Genomic DNA, 22,050 nt, shown 5'->3' with positions numbered 1-22,050 from the left:
AGAGCGGATCTGGAATACCACATCCAATTTCATGTTCCCCAATACAAGGCAGTGACATACTGGAGCAAGTCAAGCAGAGGGCATCCAGGACAGATGATGGAAGGAACTGGGTTTGTTCACCCATAAGAGAAAGCTGAGGAGAGATCTTACTGCTGTCTGCAGTTGCTTTGTTCATGGGAGGGGATAGAACCAGGCTCTTCCGAGAGACATATGGGGGCAGGACAAGAGCCAACACAGCCACAACTTGGAACATGGGAAATTCCAACTAGGAAGGAAAAGTAGTTATAAGATTAAGGTTAGTGTGAAATCCCTATCCTTGGCCATCTATAGATCTGAACTAGGTTGTGTGAGCCTGCTCTAGCTGGGCCTGTTTTGCACAGGAGTCTGGCCTACGTGACCTCCAGCTACTTCCACTCACAATATCTAAGTGACCCAGGCTCACTCTATCCTGCACCTACAACTGCAAACAATTGGTGGAACACTTTTCGTCATTGAAGACACATTTCAACCTCCACACTTGAAGTACAGTGCTGACAGAAGCAGCTTCCAACTCTGCGGGAGTTTCCAACAGCCCCAGCTCCTAAATACCAAGTAATTACACAGCAATAGCAAAACTCTAGTCCACACATGTACTTCATAGTATGACACTACCCTCAAGTAAGCACCTGGAAGGTAGGAGATCTCTCTGCCTCCTCCATTAGCTAAGGAAAGCTATGTCAGTCCCCTTCTGCTCTTGGTTCCTAACAGTAAAAATTCTAAAGAAGCAACAGAACCAAGAAGCTAACCTCAACACGTTTCACATCTGTGGAGACTGTTCAAATCTTCCTTGAAGAGCTGCACTGCTGAGAACAATTGGAAGCAGGACAAGCATTGTCCATGCATTACAGGTCTTAGTCTAGCTCAAGAGGGTCAAAAGAGCACTTGCAGTATTAGCTCAAAGGAGCAAGTGAACAGATCAAACCCATCACATGCAGGTATTAAGGCAAGCCTGGCTAACTGATGCCAGGTAGTTGGCATGCTCATGAGCTGATATGCCATCTCAGCCCTTTGTGGGGAAGTATAGTGGCAGAGAAGCTGTGCAGTCTCCAACCCCCACAATCAGCTCCCAGGCCAGGTGTTGCTCAAAACCCTACATCATGGATTTCTGATGAACAGTGGTTTGATACCAAGACTTCTACTCAAGAAGTATTAGTCTGCCTGTGCCAGATTACTGTTCCTCCCTCCAAATTCCTATATTCTACTGACCTGTGGAAAACCCCGATGCTGAGGGAAGGTGTGTCAGATTTTTCCAGTCTTCTGCAGACTGCTGGTCTCCACCCACCATCAGGTTAATGCTCTTGCTTAAAGACAGACAATTGTCTTAGATTAATAAAGTAACCCCTACTTTATCTACTGTATGTAGAGACATCTAAGCTCCAAAGGATCCAACAGCTCATTAACATGACATGACAGTCAGCTGACAATAACTCTTCAGAGTATTATTGCTCTGCACAACAGAACTTCAGGTAAGTTTATTGAGAAGTTGTATCTACACAGAAATACATTAAGTACATCAAAATGAGACTGCTTCAGTTTATACTGAAGCAGCAAAACATTCTCCAGGAAGAGAGATTAATTTTACGTGTTTCCCTTATGGCTCAATAAAGTTCACCTCCACAGCAAATGTCTCACTATAGACTTTCCACATTTTAGACTTGTGAGGGTTATCCAGCTCGTTCCTGGGAAGGTAGAGTCTGAAAGACAAAATTCAGGAGAATATCTTACAAGCTAAGACATGCTTTTCCTTTCAGCCAGCCAAGAGAACTGCAAGCTCAGCCCTGGAATATTAAATACAGCCCCAGATCTTGAATTCAGACAGACATCAGCCATGCCTGCACAGGGCTTTGCATCTGAAGTAGTCTGAGAAACATACAGTCAACCTGATAGGTTTGTGGGGTTTTCTGTTTGTTTGTTTTGTGTCCCCCACCCCCGAGTCCTACAATGCAAGATTATTAGAGTAAAATTAGTGTTACCTTCAGCTCAAGGCCTCCTGATGGGATGCAAGTGGCAGGAATTTAATAACTGACCTTCCTAACAGCAAGGATTTGATTCAGTACTCAGTCAAGCTCATCAGGCATGGTCTCCACTTTTAACGCTTGCCAAATTCATGTCTAGTTATCACTTAATGGCACTTGCACATCAGCTGTAGCTGAATTAGAGGCACAAAGATAGGAGCACTGCCTTAGCAGCAGTTTCACTTCTGATCAGACCTAGTCCACCTGAGGTCTACCATAATTCTCTGGGCAGAAAGCAAGATAGTCTCTACTAAATTGTGTTCAGGAGAAGGTCTGGTGGGGCATCCTCCCTAGCCCTAGGTGAAACTTTTGAGTGGCACTGTTGCAGGGCTATCAGACCAGAGGGATACATTTCTCCTGGCACTGGTTTGGTCTAACTAGATGTATGCACCTAGACTGCAAGATGCATTGCTGGCTCAGCATATTAAGTTTAGAGTTGTGAACATAGACTCATGGCTACTTCTCCACATGCTCTGATGAGATCAATTAAATAAAATTGTTCTTCCTATTCCAGTCATGGAAAGAACAGCAATTACATCTCATATGTCAAGTTCACTGTTCCTCTGTCTAAATCTGTGAAGTTTGGTAGACAGAAGAGAAGGATCTCCTGTCTCTGCATTTCTACATCACTCCCCTAGCAAGACAGACAAGCCCAACTTTTCTGGCTGGCGCTCCACCAGGAGTTCCAGTCTCAACAAGAACAAACCAGTAATTTCTAACTTTAACAAAAGCATGAGAAGCAGTAAGTTAAAGAGCCTTTCTTTGGGGTCCCAAGCATCAGTACCTCTAACTCTGGTCTTAATGTTTGCTTAAGTTGCTGAATGAGTTCCAGCCTCTCAGTCAGCCATGCTATATAGGATGGCAGAGTTGCCTTAGGCTTGAATAGTTAGCATTACCTTTTTGGATTCAAATTCATTAACACCACCTAGAGTGCTGAGGAAAGAGTCCAATGGATTAAGCTGATCACGAAAAAGAGTTCACATATGTTTAAAACACTTGGCACAGTGCAAGCAAGTGTGTGCCAACTGCCTGCTCGCAAGTTACAATTGAGAGTCAGAGACCAGTACCCACACAGAAGCTAAGATCAGCCAGCTATCTTAGCTTTCAGTACCGTGTTTAGGAACTTTAAACTCTATTCAGACACCAGAAGTTAGGGTCTGAAGGCAGTCACTATAATCACTTACCTGTTATTTTCAATAAAGGAAGTGTTGAACCAGAAGAAGAATGGGCAGTCATCATAACCTTTTGGGAGATCCTAAACACAAAGACCTTGTTTAAGGACTCCATTAAACAATAGGACTCTTTTTTGCAGAGCAACAGTACCCACCTGTCCTCAGTAGTTTGGTTTACAAAGCTACAGTGCCAGAGTCAGTACACTTGAAGAGCCCAATATCACACCCAGCTCACTATTTTCACTGAAGTTATTTCAGGACTAGGTCACTCAAACTTAATGCGATGAAGTAAGAGACCCATGTTAGAAGCAGCAGGTACTCAACTAAGATGTCTTGGTCGTACTGTATGAACAGCCAGATGCCTCCCCCACCTGCACAGGCTGATGCTGCATCACTTACTGCACAGAGGTGGAACAACGGCTGCTACAGAGGGGCCAGCCCCCACGGCAGGAGTCACTGGGGAAGAACACAGATTCTGCCCCACACAGCACAGCCAGCATCCAGCTGCAGTTTGCACTGCAGCCTCTCCTCATACTCAAGTGAGGGTCTTCATGCTGTTATACTTACAGAATATGATTCAAATCTGACTTTCACATCACCACTTATAACAGGGCTGTCTTCCAAGCCAATGACTACAGAGTCACTTTCAGAATCAAAGAAGAGCTGGATAACAGAATAAAGTATTACTTTTATGAAGAATTACTGCAGAGAGACAAGGGACCAACGCATGACAATACCTAGCTACTCGTTCATGGTATACAAATACAATAGCAGTGCTAGAATAACAGCCAACAATTGAAGCTACTCAGGTTAGAGTGAGCTATTGCGTTTAATTGACTTCTAGGGAAATCTTTCACTATCTTACCACTACTTTTCCTGTGATTTAGCAAAGCTTAGCTTTTTCATTCTCTCAGAATTTACAGCATCCATTTATTTAGATAGTTTTATGTCCAGTATTCAACTTTTACAGGAAGACACTTTTGACCTATAAGTCAGCTTTCAGCTTCTGTGACTCAACTGACACAATTTCACAGTACTCTCACCTTGCAGTTTCCTTGACTGGCACATACACATTCTAGTACAACTTGCTTCCTCACTATTATCTGCACCTTCATATCAGTTCCATTGCCTTTCCCAACTCCTAGGAAGAAAGAGTTGCGTTATACCATAGTACATACATTAGCTGGAAACACAAGTGGCCATCAAAACCAAGCGCAATCCTATTCAAAAGTGCCTTCTCTCCAGAATGCCTTGCTATAGGCTTTAGAGAACTCAAATCCTAAAAGGTAGCTCAAGATTCAGTGGTTGAAAGCTGTATTTTGAAGTAGCAGTGAATCCTACTAGTGGAGCAGGAACAGGCTAATGTAGAGTCTACTGAACAAGAACAGCAGTTTGAAGTCCCCTTGAACAAGTAGTGCTGAATTTCCAGCCTTTTATCAAAATTACCAGTACATATGTACAGAAACAGATATGTATATCAAGCTGAGAAACATTAGTGGATCCAGTTCCACGTATAGAGTTAATCTCACTTGAAAAGTGATTCCCCTCCCAAAACAGAGCAGATTGTATGTGAGCCAGCATTTGACTAGACACTCAGAAAGTGACAGAACACATGGGGCAATTGCACTCCATAATGCTTTTCATTGTATTTTAACTGCGCCATTTGAGTTCTCAAATCCCAGTAAGTCTCCATTCCTATCATGGGCTTAGCAAGAGAGACAGTAGAGATCAGCTACCTGTACTAGGAAACCATTACCAGATAGAGGAATGCCCAAATTCAAGAGTTCTTACCATGTATAGAGTGGATTTTGAGGTTTTTTATTTTGAGTTGTCTCTCTGGTGGGAGTTTCAAGTTATACTTGTTTTTCAGGATCTCATAATACCCAACATACCTACTCTGTAATGCAAAAAACCCAGACACATTATGCAGTTTCTGTACCCCGCACAGACTAATTCTAGGCAGAAGTAGGATTAAACAGATCTTCTACGCCAAGTTCTTAGCTCTCCTAAGTCCAAAGTTAAGAAGAAAGTAGCCATTTGTTCTCCTTCCCCTCCCCAGTTCAAACAATCCTCTAGACAAATTTCAACATCTACATTTTTAAGCAGTATTTAAACTTCATGTTCTAAGAGGAATTCTGTACTTTTGAGTTCAGCAAGAAGGTGAGGAGCTTTTATATTGTAGTTTTTTACGGGGCAGAATGTTTAAATGTACAAGATACTTACATTTTACAGAAGCACATTCTGAAGGGCAGCTGTACTTCCATTCTATTTTATAACCAGCAACTAAAGCACCTCTGCCACCAGCTTCACCTCACACCTCTGAATCTCACAGTACACAGTGAATCAAACTGCGCAAAGCCCCAAACTGTGGTCTGCGGCAGTAACTTGTTTAGTATTTCCTTGTGAATGCAGTCTCTAGAGGATGCATTCCTCCACTCAGCCGCATTAATGCTATAGCCCTCACCAGGCCAGGCTGCAGGCTTCAGTGCATCCCTGATAAACAGCCCAATTGTCTTATAGGGTCATGCTCCTGTGAGGGTGGGCAAACACTACAACAGTTGCCCAGAGAGCTTGTGGAGTCTCCATCTGTGGAGAATTCTAGACCTGACTGGACACAGCCCTAGGCAAGCCTGCTCTAGCTCACCCTGCTTGAAGAGTGGGGTTGGACTGAAACTGGTTAACTGGTTCTGTTATCTTACATACCATAATTCAGATTTGATGATATTATGCAGAGAAAGGCATAGAGGAAGGTTCTTGGACAAAGGGGAGCAGGGGGAAGATGCAGTGCAACCCTACCAGTTGCTAGTCTTCCAACCCTTAAAGAAAGAGTACAGAAAGTTCAGGAGTTAAGTATTAGTAGGAACCTACATCTCTGAAACAAGGCAGGGGAGGTGTGGTAGTGTAAGCACTCACAAGGCTTAGCTACTGTTACTGGACCTGCTCAAGCTTACCTGGGATGGAGTTTCAACTCCTTGAAATTTGGTACTTGTGCTTCTATCAGTTCTTCTCTCCCCAAAGTAGTCCAAACTTTCCTATGTAGGAAGATAATTTCAAGGGTTAAGATATTCATCCCACCACTTCCTGAGAAATGGATAGTGAACTAGAATTACACTAGCCAATTCCAATAAGAGAATACAAGTGAAAATATGCAATAGTTGTTTTGGTACCTTCTAAAGGAGGCTTTTAACTAGAATAAGAAATTACTAATTAGGAAGTTAGATACATTAAGTCTGTCATCCATCAGAAAGTGCTCATAAAGCTCATTGAATGAGGAGAGCAATATGCTTTTTAAGCAATTGCTTTAGAATCATCTATATTTCTCAAGTGGTCTGTGGCACACCAAGCTGAACATTAGTTCTGATCTTCACAAACCAAACTCAGAGAAAAACAAGCGATTAAATGGATACACACTCTGGCCAGACTACCTTGAGTGACCTGGGCCTTCTGCAACCCAGGTCTCCAGATTGATATACCAGACCTGGAATACTAAAGCAGCACATGCATCTGTCCTGGCTGGGACTTGCTGATCTTTCTCCCTTTGCCCCGAAGGGCTTCTTGCTGTGATGCTGGTAGTCAAGACAAGACAATTCTTGATGCCTCACACTACTTGGAGGGAGGTTGGGGAAAAAAATTACACTTAAAAACTGCAACACTATCTTTAGTAGAGCATGCTCAGAAGCCATCTACAGTTTAAGAAAGTTGTTGCTCAAGATCCTAGGTCTATTATGCCTCCAAAAAAAGCTTCAAAGTTGGTATCCCGTTAAATTCTACTTTCCCAGTTCTTCCTGATCAAGAATAGTCTTCATTAGAAAGGAATTTACATAGTAGCAAGATTTGCAAGAACTTTCTTGTAAAACAGATTGTTCACAGTATCCTTTTTCCAGTATAGACTTTTTGCAGAGTATTAGTGCATTTCACCAATGAAGTAGGTTCTAGAGGGGCATTTTGAATACTAGAAGAATCAGAAAATAAACACCATTTTTTACCTTTGCGCTCTCAAACTGGTCACTGTCTATGAGCCAGGTACAGACCATTGTTCCAGTCCTGCCTGTATTAGAAGTAAGAGACAGGTTGAATTACAGGAATTCAAAGGTATTTGGGATTATTTTTGTGAAGATGAAGTTATAATTTTTTAAATAGAAGAGATAACAGGAGGTAAGTGACACTAGAGTAGTCAAGTGCCTCTATTTCTGGGAAGAGGGACTTAAAGACAAGATACTGCCGTTTGTTATCTTGTTCCTTGAAAGCAGTCCCTGCTTTTTTTGTAGTATTCCTACAGATACTTAGGAAGGTGGCCAGCATCTGCATACTCCACTTAGCAGGGGATAGAGTCAAGTACACACTGCTAGCACACAGACTCCAATATAGCATCAGGTTTGAATTTAAAATCTCAGAGGACAAATCACCCCTCTCTACACTTGTTCTTCAAGCTAGGTTTGGCCTGCAGGTAGTTTCAGTGTTCAGTTTTGCAAAACCTTTTAAGCTATGGTTCCAAGTGGGGGAAAGAGCCTTATTTATGTTAAGTAACCACCTGGTTTAAGCCAAGTATTTGCAGCAGTAACAGCAGGCAGCTACAGATGTGGCAGATGATCTCAGGGAAGTTTGGCTTATTTGTACAGCTATCTATGCACTTCAACAGCTCCTGCACTACTACAGGTTGCAGATAGCACCTGAAGGTCAGCTCACGTGCAGTAGCTTCGACTAGCCTGTTCCCATAAGACTACGTTGTACTCAATCACATAATACTTTGTGTATCTTGATTTAAGATCCAGCAGTATGTACAACATTCCACCCCCCCCCCACCACAAGAAATTAAAAAGCTTGAGGTATATTACAGTGCAGGATATTCCGTGTGGGTGACTGGCTGCCAGGGAGCCAAAGCAGCAGCTTAACACTTTTGATAGTAGCAGTTTAAGTAGCTCCCTATCCGCAGCCTCTCCTGGGAGATTGCTGTCCTTGCAGTCAGGACAGCAGGAAGTTATTGAAGACCATTATAAGAGATCAGATGCCAGCTTAAATTAAGAACCAATTTGGGCTACCTAGAAATGGGGTTGTGTAATATCAAACACACAGCACTATACTGTTGCTAGTCATCACAGTGTCTGCAGAATTTGTCAAGTTACACTCTAAACCCATCTCATGCTATGGCTTAAGGCCATACTTACATCAAAGCAGCCATGATAAGAATAATATGTAATTTGTAGCATACACAGATTACACATGAGAAGTCCTACCTTTGCCTCCTTTACAGTGAATCGCTATGATGTTCTTCTCATCTTGACTCATCCATTCACGGACACTGGCAGTGAATTTCAGCATGTCCCTAGATAAGAGGAAAATTAGTGGATCAAAGCAAATGCCCACATAGAACTATGATGATGTACATATTTCTTGACAAGACTCACCGTAGTGCTGGGACATTGTGGTCATCAATAAAAATCCTTTCCACCCTATAGTGGAAGTACTTGGGGTCATAGCCTTTTTCACCTACAAGGAAAGATCTGGAGTTATGCCAGGAAAGGGAACAAACTTGCAACAAAGAAAGTGGCTTGTGACAACTGCTGGTCTGAGCATATACTAGTGTTTAAAGTACAGTAGTAAAAACAGACAGATCAAAGTGGAAAAACTACAAGATAATTTGGCTAAAACCATGCTTGTTTAGCTTCTAGTTTCACACCTCTCACTTTTAAGTGAAAATTCATCTCCCGGCCCAGATGGCCATTCCCTTCCATAGGGGTTATTTAGGAATCTGAAAGTTAATGTTCTGAGTACTGTCAGGGTCAACCACAGCAATGACCACCTACAAAGTTGTAAGGAGCTGCTAACACCACACTCCTCATCTGTGACTCCTCATCTACTGCTGGCTAGAGGACAGTTTTACTTTTTCAGGACTTCAGTATCAATGCTTCTATATCATACCTTGTCTGCTTCCAGCTCTGATGCTTTACTATGAGAGCAGAAACCACAGGATAGTTGTTCCTGAAGTATTTTTCATTGTTTTAGCCACCTCTAAACAGAAGAGCTTTTAACTATTCATTCACCTCATTCTTCTAAGCCTTTATTAGAAAAATCCTTCAACATCACCCCAAGTTTTAGCCCAGGTTTAGTTTTCTACTTCTTTAGTAAAAGTTTTGGAACACTGAAGTAATTGTTCAGCATGAGCAAGGAAGTCTAAACTGCAAGGCATCCAGTATCTCCTTTGCAAGCTTTGGTACAATACATTAGATGCTCAAAGTCAATAGCCACATTCCAGAGAGAAGGTAGTCAGAGACAGCTGTGTACTTTTGACAGACTAAGTTCTTGGAGATCTAGTATTGCCAGCATCATACCTTGAAAAGATGTTTTTTTTGTTTAGCAGTATTTCAATACAGTCAGCAGCTAAACATACTTACTGCAGAGATTGTAGACTTTATAGTGGTCTGCATGTTTGGTGTCCAAAAATCTTGCAACTTCCTAAAGCAATAACAAGATATGACTTCAGAGTAGTTAGTGCTCTATTCCTTATTTCCACTGCCACCTCATCCCCCATCCCCCAAGCGGGGTCAGCAACTGTATTCATAAACAGCCCTTTCCAGCCCAATAGCTCAGGTTCTTGTCTGGAATAAAAGTACTACTGTGACTATCTTCCCTGCCCTACATATTTATCTTTCCACAATATCAGGCAGCATAGCTCTAAAGGGCATTAATGCAGACCTTTTAAACATCTTTATTTAGATGAGTATACAGTTCTCATCACTCATACTATGACTAGCCTGGGACAGAACTGACTTGGTTCTCTGAAGCTTCTCAAGGAACAGGAGCAACAAAGCACAAGTGTGTGCACACTGCAAGATACATCCCACTAGGCTTAGCTAAGAGACTACAACACAAGCAGTGCAGCACAGTGGAGACCATCATTTAGTTATTCCAACCAGCCAAGACAGCAGAACTAGGATTGACTTGACAATCTAGTCACACATGCAAATTAGTGGGAAACTAGAAGAAAAACAGCATTCACAAATACTGAACTTGGTAGTTGAGAGATTTTTACCTCTATAGGGTTTCTATAGAAAGACTGCTTCCCAGAAGATGGAAATGACATTGCAATAATGCGATCTGTGGAAGAGACAGCAATCAGAAGTAACAGAGGGAACTCTCCCCACATGTAGAAACTACATGATTGAGAGCAACATCATTATGAAACAGGTTATTTCTACCCTAATTATAGAGAACCACCTACCCATTTCTGTGAGGTTTTCTTCTGCATTTAGTATAGCTAGAGCAGGAGAATAATGGTTCCTGAAGCATCAGCTACCATTAAGTGTCAGTCTCCATAGAATCACAGGCAAAAATACTATGAGTTAGTTGATAGTTTCTCAGCTTCCCTAAGTCTCAGAGGAATTTCTATCATTACATACAGCATGTACAACCTCTCTCCCAGAAGGCTAATCTCTGAGAACAGTGTCAGAGTCAGGAATCCATATTTCAAAATCCCACAGAAAAGGAGTAGGCCTGGTTTGACTTCATACTTAAGTTTCATTAGTCTAAAATATTGCTTGTATTTCATGTCAAGCACTTATTAACTGAATAACTAGTGTTAGCAGGATGTAACATGCTGCAAAGTGTCCTTTGCTTCTACAAACCAGTAACATAAGTGAGATCCAGATCAAAGCCATCTTTCATATAACGCCTTTTGTTTTCAGAGACCTGCCAAAAAAAGAGTAGAGTTAGTCTTCCAAAGGAATGCTAAAGATCAAGTGTTGCCTGTTACTAGGAAAAACCAACCATCTAGACTCTGAAGTTAAGTCTTGAGTAGCAGAGCCTCATTTTGCTATAGCAAAGTTCACAGCATTAGCCAAGAATAACATTTATTGTGTTAGCTTTAGGTAGAAGCTCCATACAGAATTTTTACCCTGAAGTATCAAAGTTTATTCTAGTGGAAAAAACACTGCAGATTCTTTGCAGACTGCAGCATGAATCTGTATTGCTAATTGAGTGTTTGGGGGCTGAGGGAAGGAGCTATGACTACTTATTCCTGAGCAAGAGGACATACTTGAAGCTTCAAGTACTAGTTTAGTGACCCTGATGAAAATAAGAGGCATTTACAATGGATAGGGTTTCAACAGCTAGGTTGTTTTGTTTTCACCTGGAATAAACAGCAGAAGCATTAAAATTCCTATCCTTCCCCATGTGAGGGAAAACAGTCTATATACCACACCGACTAGAAATTATCAGTTGAGACACATGGTAATGTTGCAATCACTTCGATATGCTGGCCTTCCAGGTCAAGTTGCTGCTTACTTAAGCAAGTTAAGAATGATTAGCTCTACTGAAGTTGGAGGCAAACCTCTGGTACCCTGTCAGGGATGCTGAACAGACTTGCTGCTTAGGCAACATTATCAGTTGCAGACCAATAGGCTGTGGGCAGTCTTGCTACTCACCATTGATGGCTGCCTGGAGAAGGAGACAGAGCTGGAAGTAGTAATAGTAGCCTAGATATATTAAGAGGCCAACTTACCATTCTCCTGGTCACCACTTCAAGTTGCTTCTTTTGTGAAGCCAGGCGAAATATTCTTATTAAGATGACAATTCTCAGAACTCGGAGGATAGTAACCATTCTAGATGAGAGTCAGATTCACCGTGAAAGAAAATGAACTCAATTAAACTTAGATGCAAAGCTTAAAGCTATTTAAAAGCTGTTTCAGAGAGAGTTTAAAGCTTTGTTTCATATACTGAACTAGGACTTCTCAGGCTGATTTTGGAGAAAGAAGAAGAACATGCTTGAAGAACACCATGGTTTTATTGAGTTGTTTTTGGGAGCACATGTTCCAAACAGCTAACAGAACTAGGAAACCCTCTACCTGCTCGAACAGACTTTCACAGGAACCTCTGCCTAGCAAGCAACAAATTCCCTTAACGCTATCTATGTTATTATTCCCAAATTCTTGTTCCTTGAAGCTTGATCTCGAGTATACATTTAAGTGTAAGTAGCCACCTGAAAAGTAGCTGAAAAGAGAAACTAGACAGGCTATACACATCATGCCTTGATTAAGAAACCTGAGAACAGATCAGTATAAACCCTGTGTTTAATCATTCAGCAATTTGAACAGATGATTTGGGTTGAGGAACTCTGAACTGCTGTTGAACTTTGAAGCAGGCAAGATGCTTATGTGAGCAGTTCTACTGAAACAACTGAATAGGGGCAGCTGCTTTCGCGTACCCTTAGGGACTAGGGCAAACTAACTTCATTCCTTAAGGAGGTATGTGAGCATATACTTTTAAGGAGCACATGCACATATTTCAGGTCCTGATACACTTAGGTAAGACTCCTGGTGAAAACATACAGTAAGGGGGACAAATATTATGGAAACATTATCTCAATCACCTCCAGTTGAAGACAGTCTGCTCTCCACTGATGTGGAGCTTAAAGTCAGCAAGACAATATTGTCCTGGATACCTGGAGGAAAGCTTCAGTTTTTCCCCCCAACTCCTTCCTAGTCCAGGATCACCCTGCTGTTTTCAAAACAGAGTTCCCTTGGAGCTAGCAGCTAAGGAGATGAACCAACACTGGAGTGAAGACTCCATAGCCCCCCTCCCCAGCCTGAACCACAACTGTGAGGAGCAGCTCTTCAAGACAGAAGCAGTTCACATTCTGCCCTTTAGGAAGTTAGCCAGTTAAGTATTAGCTCCCAGACTGATACCCAGCTCTCATTCCTCAATGTCCTTTTATAGGTCAGACCTCAAAGAAACAGGTAACTCATCCCAATGCACACCCAGCTAGACCAGATTAGAAATAGAGACCATACTCCTCCAACAGGGCATGTTACATCTATGGACTGCCACTGAAATTTCCCTTGTCACATATACACTCTCATCCGCATAGAATAATTAGAATCTGAGCAGCTTTTGAGATGTATCAGGTGCTTTAAGTTTGCTGTTTGCTTCTTGAGGAAGGTCTATGAGGAAAGAAAAGTGATAAACCCCAGGTAGGCTACTGGGAATTAGTTGGATTGTGTGGACACTACTGGAGTCCTAGGTGGGAAGACCATCTCATCTCAAGGTTTGGGATTTGGCCAAGTCTGAGATATCATCTACTACCAGGTAGTAATATTTTGGTCAGAACAGGATTGAAAAGGCCTTAACAAGAGAAGCCTTACAGAGGACCTCAAGAACTGCATGGATGACATGGTAGGCCCCAGCTGAGTAACTTCTGAGAGCATCAGTGTGAACTCTCTTATATGACCCAAAAGCCTATTCTAGGCCTATTCTTCAGCAAGTCAGAATACAAGGAACTTGCACGCACCAATCTATAACAGGATGGGTCAGCGCAGGATCAGACTACTACTAACATAGCCTAGTAGAGATAGCAGTGCAGATTACCCTGTCACAGTGCTGTTTCTCCTACCTTTAACTGGATGCTGCCATAAGATGAAAGCTGCTTTAGAAAAATGTGGCCAGAGAGATGGGAAGTAATCATTAAACTCAGATTAATGTTTAAAAAGACCTAGAAGGAAACAGCCTTTTATGATTCTGAGGGTGCAAAAGCTATTCCTTTGACAGTTCTACTTTTTGAAACCTGAGTTTAGCTGGCATTTGAAGAGACAACTAGTACTTCCAGATGTTTGTCCAATTCTGGATTCTTCAATAACTAGACTTTGAGTTGGTTTCTTCTAGAAGAATGTTTCCCCCTTGTGCCCAGTAGCCAATTGAATTGGGGGGGTGATTTAAAAAAAAAAAGCTCAACTTCTTCCCCTGGCTGATGCAAGCAAGTTTCACTAATTCAAACCTACTGCAGATAACTAATTGTAGAGTTATAGTTCTGTCTCTATCAGGAATGGATTCCTCTCACAGGTTATCTGATCAAGCTATAGAAATCAGATGGAAATATGACTTGAATTAACTTATGCACATGAACAGCATGTTTCCCTTCCCCAGGGCATGGTTGAAAAATCCAACATATGTTACCATGGGGCTTTCGGGAAAGCAAGGTGGAGGAAACAAGACAGTATGACAACTCTTTCTATTTCAAGATCCATTAGATGGAGATCCTCCCTCAGTTGTCTGTTCCATTTGCTATTATAATCCAACTCTTCTTTCTGACCTTCTTCGGACTCTCCTCTCTATCAGAGCTGCTGCACACCTTCCCCCAGAAAAATGCTTGAGTCAGAGCATTTAATGGCCTCAATATTCACTTTTAGTTACCCCAACTGATATGTTTAGATCATCTTTGCCTTCAAGACAGGGACAATCTACAGTATAACTGTAGACCAAAGTTAGGTGTCTCTATCCTTCATTAGTCTGTACCATGAAATACTATCACAGCCATATTCATGATCTAGTATGCACACATCTAGCTTAGAGGTTCCCAAGGAAATTCTTACAAGACTATCAAGAAAAGAGAGCTCACATTTAATAGCTGCCATGACATTCTTACCTTGGTATCTGATCTGCTGCAGCAAGGTCTGAGAAGGAGTATGTCATGTTAATTAACAGAGTGCCCACCACTATGAATGCATCCAAAATATTCAGTTTGGACCGGAAATAGTTCCTGAAGCTGAAACAAAGGAGAGTTTTAGACAGATGCCCATATGGATAGCAAAGATTGAAACACATCTTCAGGAAGAGAACCACCTATACAGAACTACTGCTAGACACAAAGTCTCCTGAAGTAGTTCTTAACACTAAGCACTGAAGACTCACTAAGAAAATCATCTTATACCTGGTCTACACACATAAGTCACAGCAAAGCTGATGCAGTTGCCAAGTGCTCACTTATACTAAAAGCACTTTACAGATTATTCTATAGAAGGGTAACAGCCAATATACACAGCCAAGAAAAGATGTGGCCATTGTCTGTGACCAGACAATTAGGCTACAGGGCATTCATGTTCATAGTCCAAGCTTGAAGTATTGCTTCCTTACTAGCCTGAGGGCTTCCCACACTGACTTAACTTTTGTCCATGCCTTACCCTTCAACAAACACCCTCAGAAGAACATCGATGAGAAAGAAGAGTGCTATTGCCAGGGAAACACCTTCAAGAATCTCTCTAACACCCTTCTTCTTCTCACTGATAGCCAGATCCACAATCACGACTATAATGTCCACAATGATAAGTACAACTCCAAATACTCTGCAAAAAGAAAGATGTAACTTGAGAGGTAGGAACGAATTGCTGACATTTATTGACTGAAGAGCACAAGCTCAGATTTTTGCTTTAAGCTGTTCCAGCAAGAGCATGTTCTCTTATATATAGATTGAGGCCTGCTTGTATAAGCAGTTGAAGGATTCAAATTGCATTTTTAAAGTAATTTGCACAGAGTACATCATCCATGTGGAACTGTACATTTACCTCGGACTCAGCTGTAGTTATTAACACATAATTCCACAGCTACCTAGAAGCAGTACAAACCTGAATGCTTTAAGGCACACAAGTGTCAGTGCTGTCTTTCAGCTTACTCACCTTCCCTCCCACTCATGACTTAACATAGTCCCTTAAAAATAACTGTCTTTAATGGCTTACCTTGTTTCAGCACCTTCACTGCATACAACTGATCAACTGGTTGTTCAAAGGCTGCCACAGCCTGGAGTAAGCCATTAAAGAGCTTTTATCCAAGTCAACAGCATTTACAGTTGACTTTCAGCTATCCTTGGAGAATGTAGTCATATCAGTTTAAGATTCCTTCCCAATCAAACTACTTTTCTCAAGTCACCTTTTCAGGGGGTGATAGGGGATTCAGTATTTTCCAGACAGAGCAGGCTGGAGTCACTGTTGTTCAAGGAACTCTCCAAGTTCTTACAAGGATTTACAAATAAGGACTATTTCTACCTTGCCTATATCATTGCAAGCATGTTCTTTTACCTGAATCCAAATGACATCACAAATGGGGAAATTTTTCTCCTAATTGCACTGCAAGAGAAGAGAATTGACATCAAGACAAGTGACATTTTGCTACTGATATTAGCCACAAGAACACTGTTACATTCTTTTGTTCACATTTTTTTGGTTTTAGAATTCTGTATAGTAGTGATTTCTTTAAGAGGAGATTATTCAGTTGCATTCATGAAGTATATAGGTTAAGACAGTACTTGAAAGCAATACTTAACCACTTGTTAGAAGTAGTATTCATCAGTTACAGATGCTAGAAGTACAGCAGTGTGTACTTATGCATAACACTATTCAGTGTCACAACTCTAGTGACAGTAGAAGTCTGGCTTAATGCCCAGTTATAAGCTTTAAGAAGTGAGCTTATATAATAGCTATTGGTCAAGAGGAAAATTAAAGGATAAACATCTCTTAAGGTATCTCGTTTAAGAAATTAGTTTATTATATCAAAGGATTTTTTTACAGACCTGGAAAAAGCTGCACTTGTTAATAGCTCCACTACTGCTCTGTGCTCTTAGAATAAAGGAAGACAAATCCCCCTTCTACCTTTAAAAGGCAATATTGGCTTGGTTTTCAGATTGAAGACTCAAGTGCCTTTTAAGAAAGTGAGTTACTGAAGCTAAGTTCTTCCAATTGTGAGAGTTATCTCCAGCCCTAGCAGGGTTCCAGCTCCTGTTTTCAGTTACGGAAGATTTGTTGCCTCTTTGGTATGCTTTAAGCCTTCTGGTTTAAAGCTAGGCCTTTGTGTAACTACCCTACTAGCTGAAAGTCTCCTTAAGCTACACCGAGAACTAAGAAGCAATTACCTGCAAACCCCAAGTTCTGACAGAAAAACAGAAAATCTGTTGAAAAACAGATTGCCAGTCTGTTAAGTAATCTTGGGATTACTTAACTACTGTAAGCACCGAGTCTTTTTTTTTTTTTTTAGACACTTAAAAGAAAACACCTTCTTCAAGTATATCACTAACAGTAGGACCTACCAAAAGTTGTGACATACTGACAAAAAGTACTGGTAGATTCCTTTGGTATTGTTCACGTATCTACCCTATCTTTCCTGTTATATACAGTTACTACACTCCCCCTCCCCATCACCATTAGAGAAACCACTGTCTTTGTCAGCTCAATAATGCATATTGCACCCCAGCGGTTTTGTCCGAGCTACTTGTTTCCTCTAGGGTAACTTGAGTATTGCCTTCCACCTGGTGCATACCCTTAACACCTCAATAACTCCACTTAAGACAAGGCAGGGTATCTTTGAAGTGATGAGGAAGCATCTTGCTGGGCTTATTGAATTAGCCCATACTTCTCATTATTAAGTTCAAACTTTAAACTAAGAAACAAGGTCTAGTCAGCAAACACCTGCATCCTTAAGCAGGAAGTTACACTTAGTAGTACTCACTTTTCCCATGGAAGTCAAGGATGTAATAACAAGTCTTGTCTTGAAGGCAGCCTAGCATACAGGAGGTTCTCCTTGCATTTAGAATGTCTGAAGAAGCACTAATATCTAAGGAAGCACTGCAATAATTACACTAACAATTTGTTGGTCTATATCTTTGCCCCGTCAATCCTACAATGCAAATGCAGTAGGTACACCAAGACTTCAACTTCCACAGTCTAAGGACAAGTGCCTTTATTAGGTGCACTGAAGACTGAGATATATACATACCACTCCAATTTGGCCTGCCAACATCTTAAATCAGCTGAAGAGAATGTGGCACATTTGCTCACATACTTAGCTTAAAGCCTTTGTGAAATGCATTTGTAAACGCCAACTTCTGAATTCTAGAAAGACAAGTTGTCACATAGAAGAACTGAGATAAGAGGCTTTATCTTCATGCTCTTGGGCTGCAAGAACAGAGAAACAAGTCTATTCACTTGTCACTGACTTTACTAACTCTTATAGCATACTTAGTCATCTGGTGACAAGAGCTAAACACTGTTAGAAAATAACTACTTCAAGAACAGAGTTAATCACTAGCAAGTTCAGACAGTTTAGTCTCGACAAGGGCATGATGCTTATCATTTGCCTCAGATACTCCTTCACTCATTTTCACACCAGCATTTGTTCTTCTATGCTCTCCCAAACTCATTCCTTTGGGAAAATTTAATCAATGCAGTTTGGACTATGCATTCTCCATAACATGATAGACTTGTAGCTAGTTCTTGGGTTGGGCTTTTATTTCTAGAGGCATAAAGAAGCTTCCTGAACTTGCTTGTCTTTATTATGTACTACAACAAATGTCGATATCAAGTGATTTACTGGGCTTATCTCCACTTCAGCAAGCCATCTGCCTTCTTATTTTGGCTCAAAGGTTTCCACTTTTGGGGGTAAGCAACACATTTAGTATATCATTAGCTTACTTGGAACAGCTGTCTGGTTCATTATCCTCATCACGACCATCATCAATCTTTACTGTGGGCTCTTCTACTGTTGGAGAGCTGGCAAAAGAATAACAGAGTCACATACTGATACAGATGTCAACTTTATACATTGCTACCCTCTGTTGTTCCAGAGAAAAGACTATTAACTGTCAGCTGAGGAGTGAGCAGCAGTCTGGGTCAGAAAACAGGCATAGTACCAGGACAAGAAAGACTTCCCATATGTTGGCACAGCAGAAGTCCTTGGCTTGTACTGACCAAGTTCTCTTTAGCAATCCATCTTTCAAAAGTTTCTCTTGGGGGAGGAAGGGAACAGATGTTTTCAGCAATAGGATAAAGGGCTTTGAAGTAGAGCATCCAAGAGTCTGCTGAGGACTTAACAGTCCAGTCCAGACTCTGGAAGTGCTGGAAACATGCATATGCAAAATTGCTTCAGAAAGTCCAAAAGACATTAATGCCATTACAGTAAACTACTTGTTCAGAGAATGAATGTTTTTGCCAGGAAAAGCCATAGCACAGAGATGTTTTTGTGCAGAGTAGGATACCAGACAGGAAACTGGAAGACCAGAGCAGCAGCAGCTGAGCTAGTGCTAGAACAGCATTTTTTGGGGGTAGTGGCTGCTTGCCATAACTTCCTTAAAAGGATCTCTTTAGATCAAATTTTTGTTCAGCCACCTGAGAAGCTTTGAAGGCCACATGATGACTTCAGAGAAAATAAAGTGTAACATCCAAATCCAGGAGTTTCTAATTCAGTCTTCTCCACAGAAATACTGCATTGCATAATAGCACAGCCACAGTGTTTGCTGTGGCTCTGTCTCTGGCATCATTGCTTCTTGGGCAGGAAAACTACATACACATATTCAATATTGATGTTTCCATGTTGTTCTGAGGAAATCTAGCATGTTTGAAGCATTCGTGTAACGACTCAGACGATCCAAGTATTCTTCATCCTCCAAAATGGACCCATGCACCAGCACTGCTTCTGCAGCGTGAGTTAACCCCCTTTTAAGCAAAAAGTTTAATGATGCATTTCCTACAATACTGATAGTTCACCACCTGCACTCAGTATCAGGTTGAAAAGAGGAATGGCTCCCCCCCCCCCCAACAATTTTGGTATTTAAAGCTAATTTTCCAGCTCCAGTATCTCCAGACACCAGTATCCTCACTTTGTTCCTAGAACTAAAGCAAAGCTCTAGTGACGTTTGGCCATTCAGCTTTGCTTCCCAGCTATTCTTATGGGATTCACTTGGGAGTTTCCACTTACTGTATAGCTGAAATGCTTCACTCATTAAAGCAGGTTGCTGCTGCTACAGCAATTTTGCTGCAAGTCACTTGCTTATACTTGTAGACATATGAAGTGCACCAAATGCCACCTTCTTATCATCTACTGTGATTAAAATAGGCCAAAGTAAGAATGAGCAACAGTAGTGTTTTGGGATTGGAAGACAATCTTTAACACAAAAAGAAAACAGAAGCCAAGTCTGAGTACATTGTTTCCACTGTGCTCTCACACAAAAATTCAGTTTAGATAATGCTTTCCTCAGAGGGAGTTTGTTTTGCTGAGCACTCTGCATCTTCTTGTTGCCCAAGCTGGAACAAGCTCTCTGCCACAAGCTACTACGTCTGGTATTTGACTACTGGGGTGGAAGAGAAGAAAATGAAGATATACTAGAAGAACCTATTTCCTCCTCACACACTCTGAACTTCAGACTTGAGGCTTTTAAGGAGAGCGAGCAGGAGCACCTTGCTCTAGAAGGGAGTTCGAGAGTGTCTCTGGAGCCTAGAAGAGAACAGGCTTCACTGCCATGAGCTTATTATACCAGGGCTGGGTGCTCTGTACTTCTTAGTTAGTTTTTAACTACTTGTAAGAAGTCAATCACAACAGCATGTTTCTCTCAAAGATACCACTCCTCACAGACAACAGCATTTTAAGGGGAGGGGGGAAAATACAAAGACTATATGCTATATAAACTTCAAGCACTTCATCATTATTCTCTCTGTTATATTTAAAGCACACAGAAACTCTAGACAGGTGACTACACACAGCATACTCCAATCCCAAACCCATACACTGGTGCAGTTCATTTCACTCACCTGGACACTTCTGTCAGCTCTGCCCCTTGTTCATACCTCACGGTTGTCATTCTGCCTGTTGTTGCTCTGCTGGTCTTAAGAGAAGCACATCTAATTAACGAAAGACCAGTACAAGAAACAGTGAATACCAGCATCCTACAGCAGCCTCACACTCACATTACCAGCAGATATTTGACAAAGCACAGTCTTTATCTATAAGGCTAGCGAGAGTCAGTGCACTGTGTGATGAAGGGTTTTTGCCTATACCTAATATGCCACAGTGATAATAACTTTAAAACAGCATCTTTACCTCACGATGAAGCACTTGCCCCAGCTTCAAGCTCTGAAACACACAAGAGCCCCACCTGGCACCTCTGGGAGGGGCGCAGCCCCAGCCTGCTCCGGCAAGCGCGGGCTGGAAACCCCGGGGAGCGGGTCCAAGAGCTCCCGGCACACATCAGCTCCTCCGACGGGAAGCCCGCACTTTGTCCCCCTGCATCTCTACTCCCTTAGACCTGCCTCGGGCACAGCCTCACAGTCCCGGGGAGGGAACCAGCTCCCACAGCGGCGGGTACGGCCCCGCCAGCAGCCTCCCCGCTCCCCCGGAGAGGAGCCGGCATCGGCAAGTCGCCGGCACCCCTTCCCGGCGGAGGCCCCGCAGGCCGAGCCCCGGCCCGGCGGCCGCCACACGGAGCCTGCGGCTCTGCAGCCCCAGCGGGGACAGCCCGCGGTGGCCCCAGCCCCCCGGGAGCTCCCTCTCCCCCCACCGCCCTCACCTCAGCGCGGCCGCCCACCTCCGGCCGCCTGGCTCAAAGTCGAGCCCGGACACCCGCCCCCGGCGCTCCGCGGACTCAGCGGAAAGTTGCGTTAAACTTCCTGAGGGCTGTTCTCCCGACCCTCCCGCCTTCCCTCACCCCGGCCGGGCTGCGGAGCCCCACTCACCCGCCGAGGCGAGGTCGAGCCGCGGAGCAGGAAGGCACATCAGCCCCGCGCCGGGCCGCGGTTAAATGGTCCGGCGGTGCCGCACGGCTGCACCTGGGCCGGGGCCGGGCCGGGTGGGCCGGGCCGGGCCGGGCCGGGCGCGCCCGCTGCCATGGCGATGGCCCCGCCACCAATCCCGACACCACCGTCACCTCGCAGTCAGCAGCAGCGGGCGGTGGGCAACGGGTGGGCAACGGGGTCACGCCGTCCTGGGCCCGCACAGGCCTGCAGGAGCGAGGAGGCCGCCAGCCAGCCCGCCCCAGCAGTGCCTGCCGCCTTCTCCCAAATCCCGGCCATCGCGTTTTGTAGGCTTTGCTGCTGCGCTCTTCATGCCTCTTAATACATTTCCCGTGGGATGGCGGCTTTTGGGGCCTGCGATCGGGACAGGGTTGGTGCAGGTAGGCCGCGGGCTGTGGGCCAGTCAGGCCCCCACGGCCTGTGGCAGCGACTGCTTCCATCCAAGGCACAGACGCATAACATTGACCACTTGGGTTTTTCACATGACATTGAGCACCTATGTTTTACACA

General features: G+C 42.9%; 2 protein-coding genes across 7 annotated transcripts in view; one reads left to right on the top strand and one right to left on the bottom strand.

Moving 5' to 3' along the window:
* SLC25A15 (solute carrier family 25 member 15) overlaps positions 1–22,050 on the top strand; it is a 39,975-nt gene that overhangs the window by 17,815 nt on the left and 110 nt on the right. For 3 of the 6 annotated variants that reach the window (XM_075139715.1, XM_075139713.1, XM_075139709.1), the window contains exon 10: positions 1,791–1,872. Coding sequence is in view for 2 of the 6 variants with exons in the window: in XM_075139719.1 (XP_074995820.1) it covers positions 1,791–1,903 (113 nt within the window). In the remaining 4 variants the exon portion in view is untranslated. Of the gene's footprint in view, positions 1–1,402; positions 1,486–1,790; positions 2,895–22,050 lie in introns of those variants that run through there. The other 3 variants (XM_075139719.1, XM_075139718.1, XM_075139711.1) reach the window with 3 other exon arrangements.
* On the bottom strand, positions 1,494–21,956 carry LOC142077709 (phosphatidylinositol 3,4,5-trisphosphate 3-phosphatase TPTE2-like). The gene is made up of 19 exons (XM_075139704.1): positions 21,484–21,956; positions 20,563–20,652; positions 18,451–18,528; positions 16,066–16,113; positions 15,175–15,336; positions 14,640–14,759; positions 11,724–11,823; positions 10,849–10,912; positions 10,257–10,321; positions 9,619–9,679; positions 8,632–8,713; positions 8,461–8,549; positions 7,213–7,274; positions 6,178–6,258; positions 5,018–5,123; positions 4,270–4,367; positions 3,794–3,889; positions 3,239–3,309; positions 1,494–1,733 (listed from the first exon to the last, which is right to left on the bottom strand). Exons 2-19 carry the CDS (start codon positions 20,610–20,612, stop codon positions 1,631–1,633), a joined length of 1,536 nt encoding a protein of 511 aa, XP_074995805.1. The 5' UTR covers positions 20,613–20,652; positions 21,484–21,956; the 3' UTR covers positions 1,494–1,630.

This window comes from Calonectris borealis, chromosome 1, assembly GCF_964195595.1.
Source record: "Calonectris borealis chromosome 1, bCalBor7.hap1.2, whole genome shotgun sequence".
NCBI lineage: Eukaryota > Metazoa > Chordata > Aves > Procellariiformes > Procellariidae > Calonectris > Calonectris borealis.
Note: the sequence above shows the minus strand (reverse complement) of the source record. Positions and strands in the feature narration are given on the sequence as shown.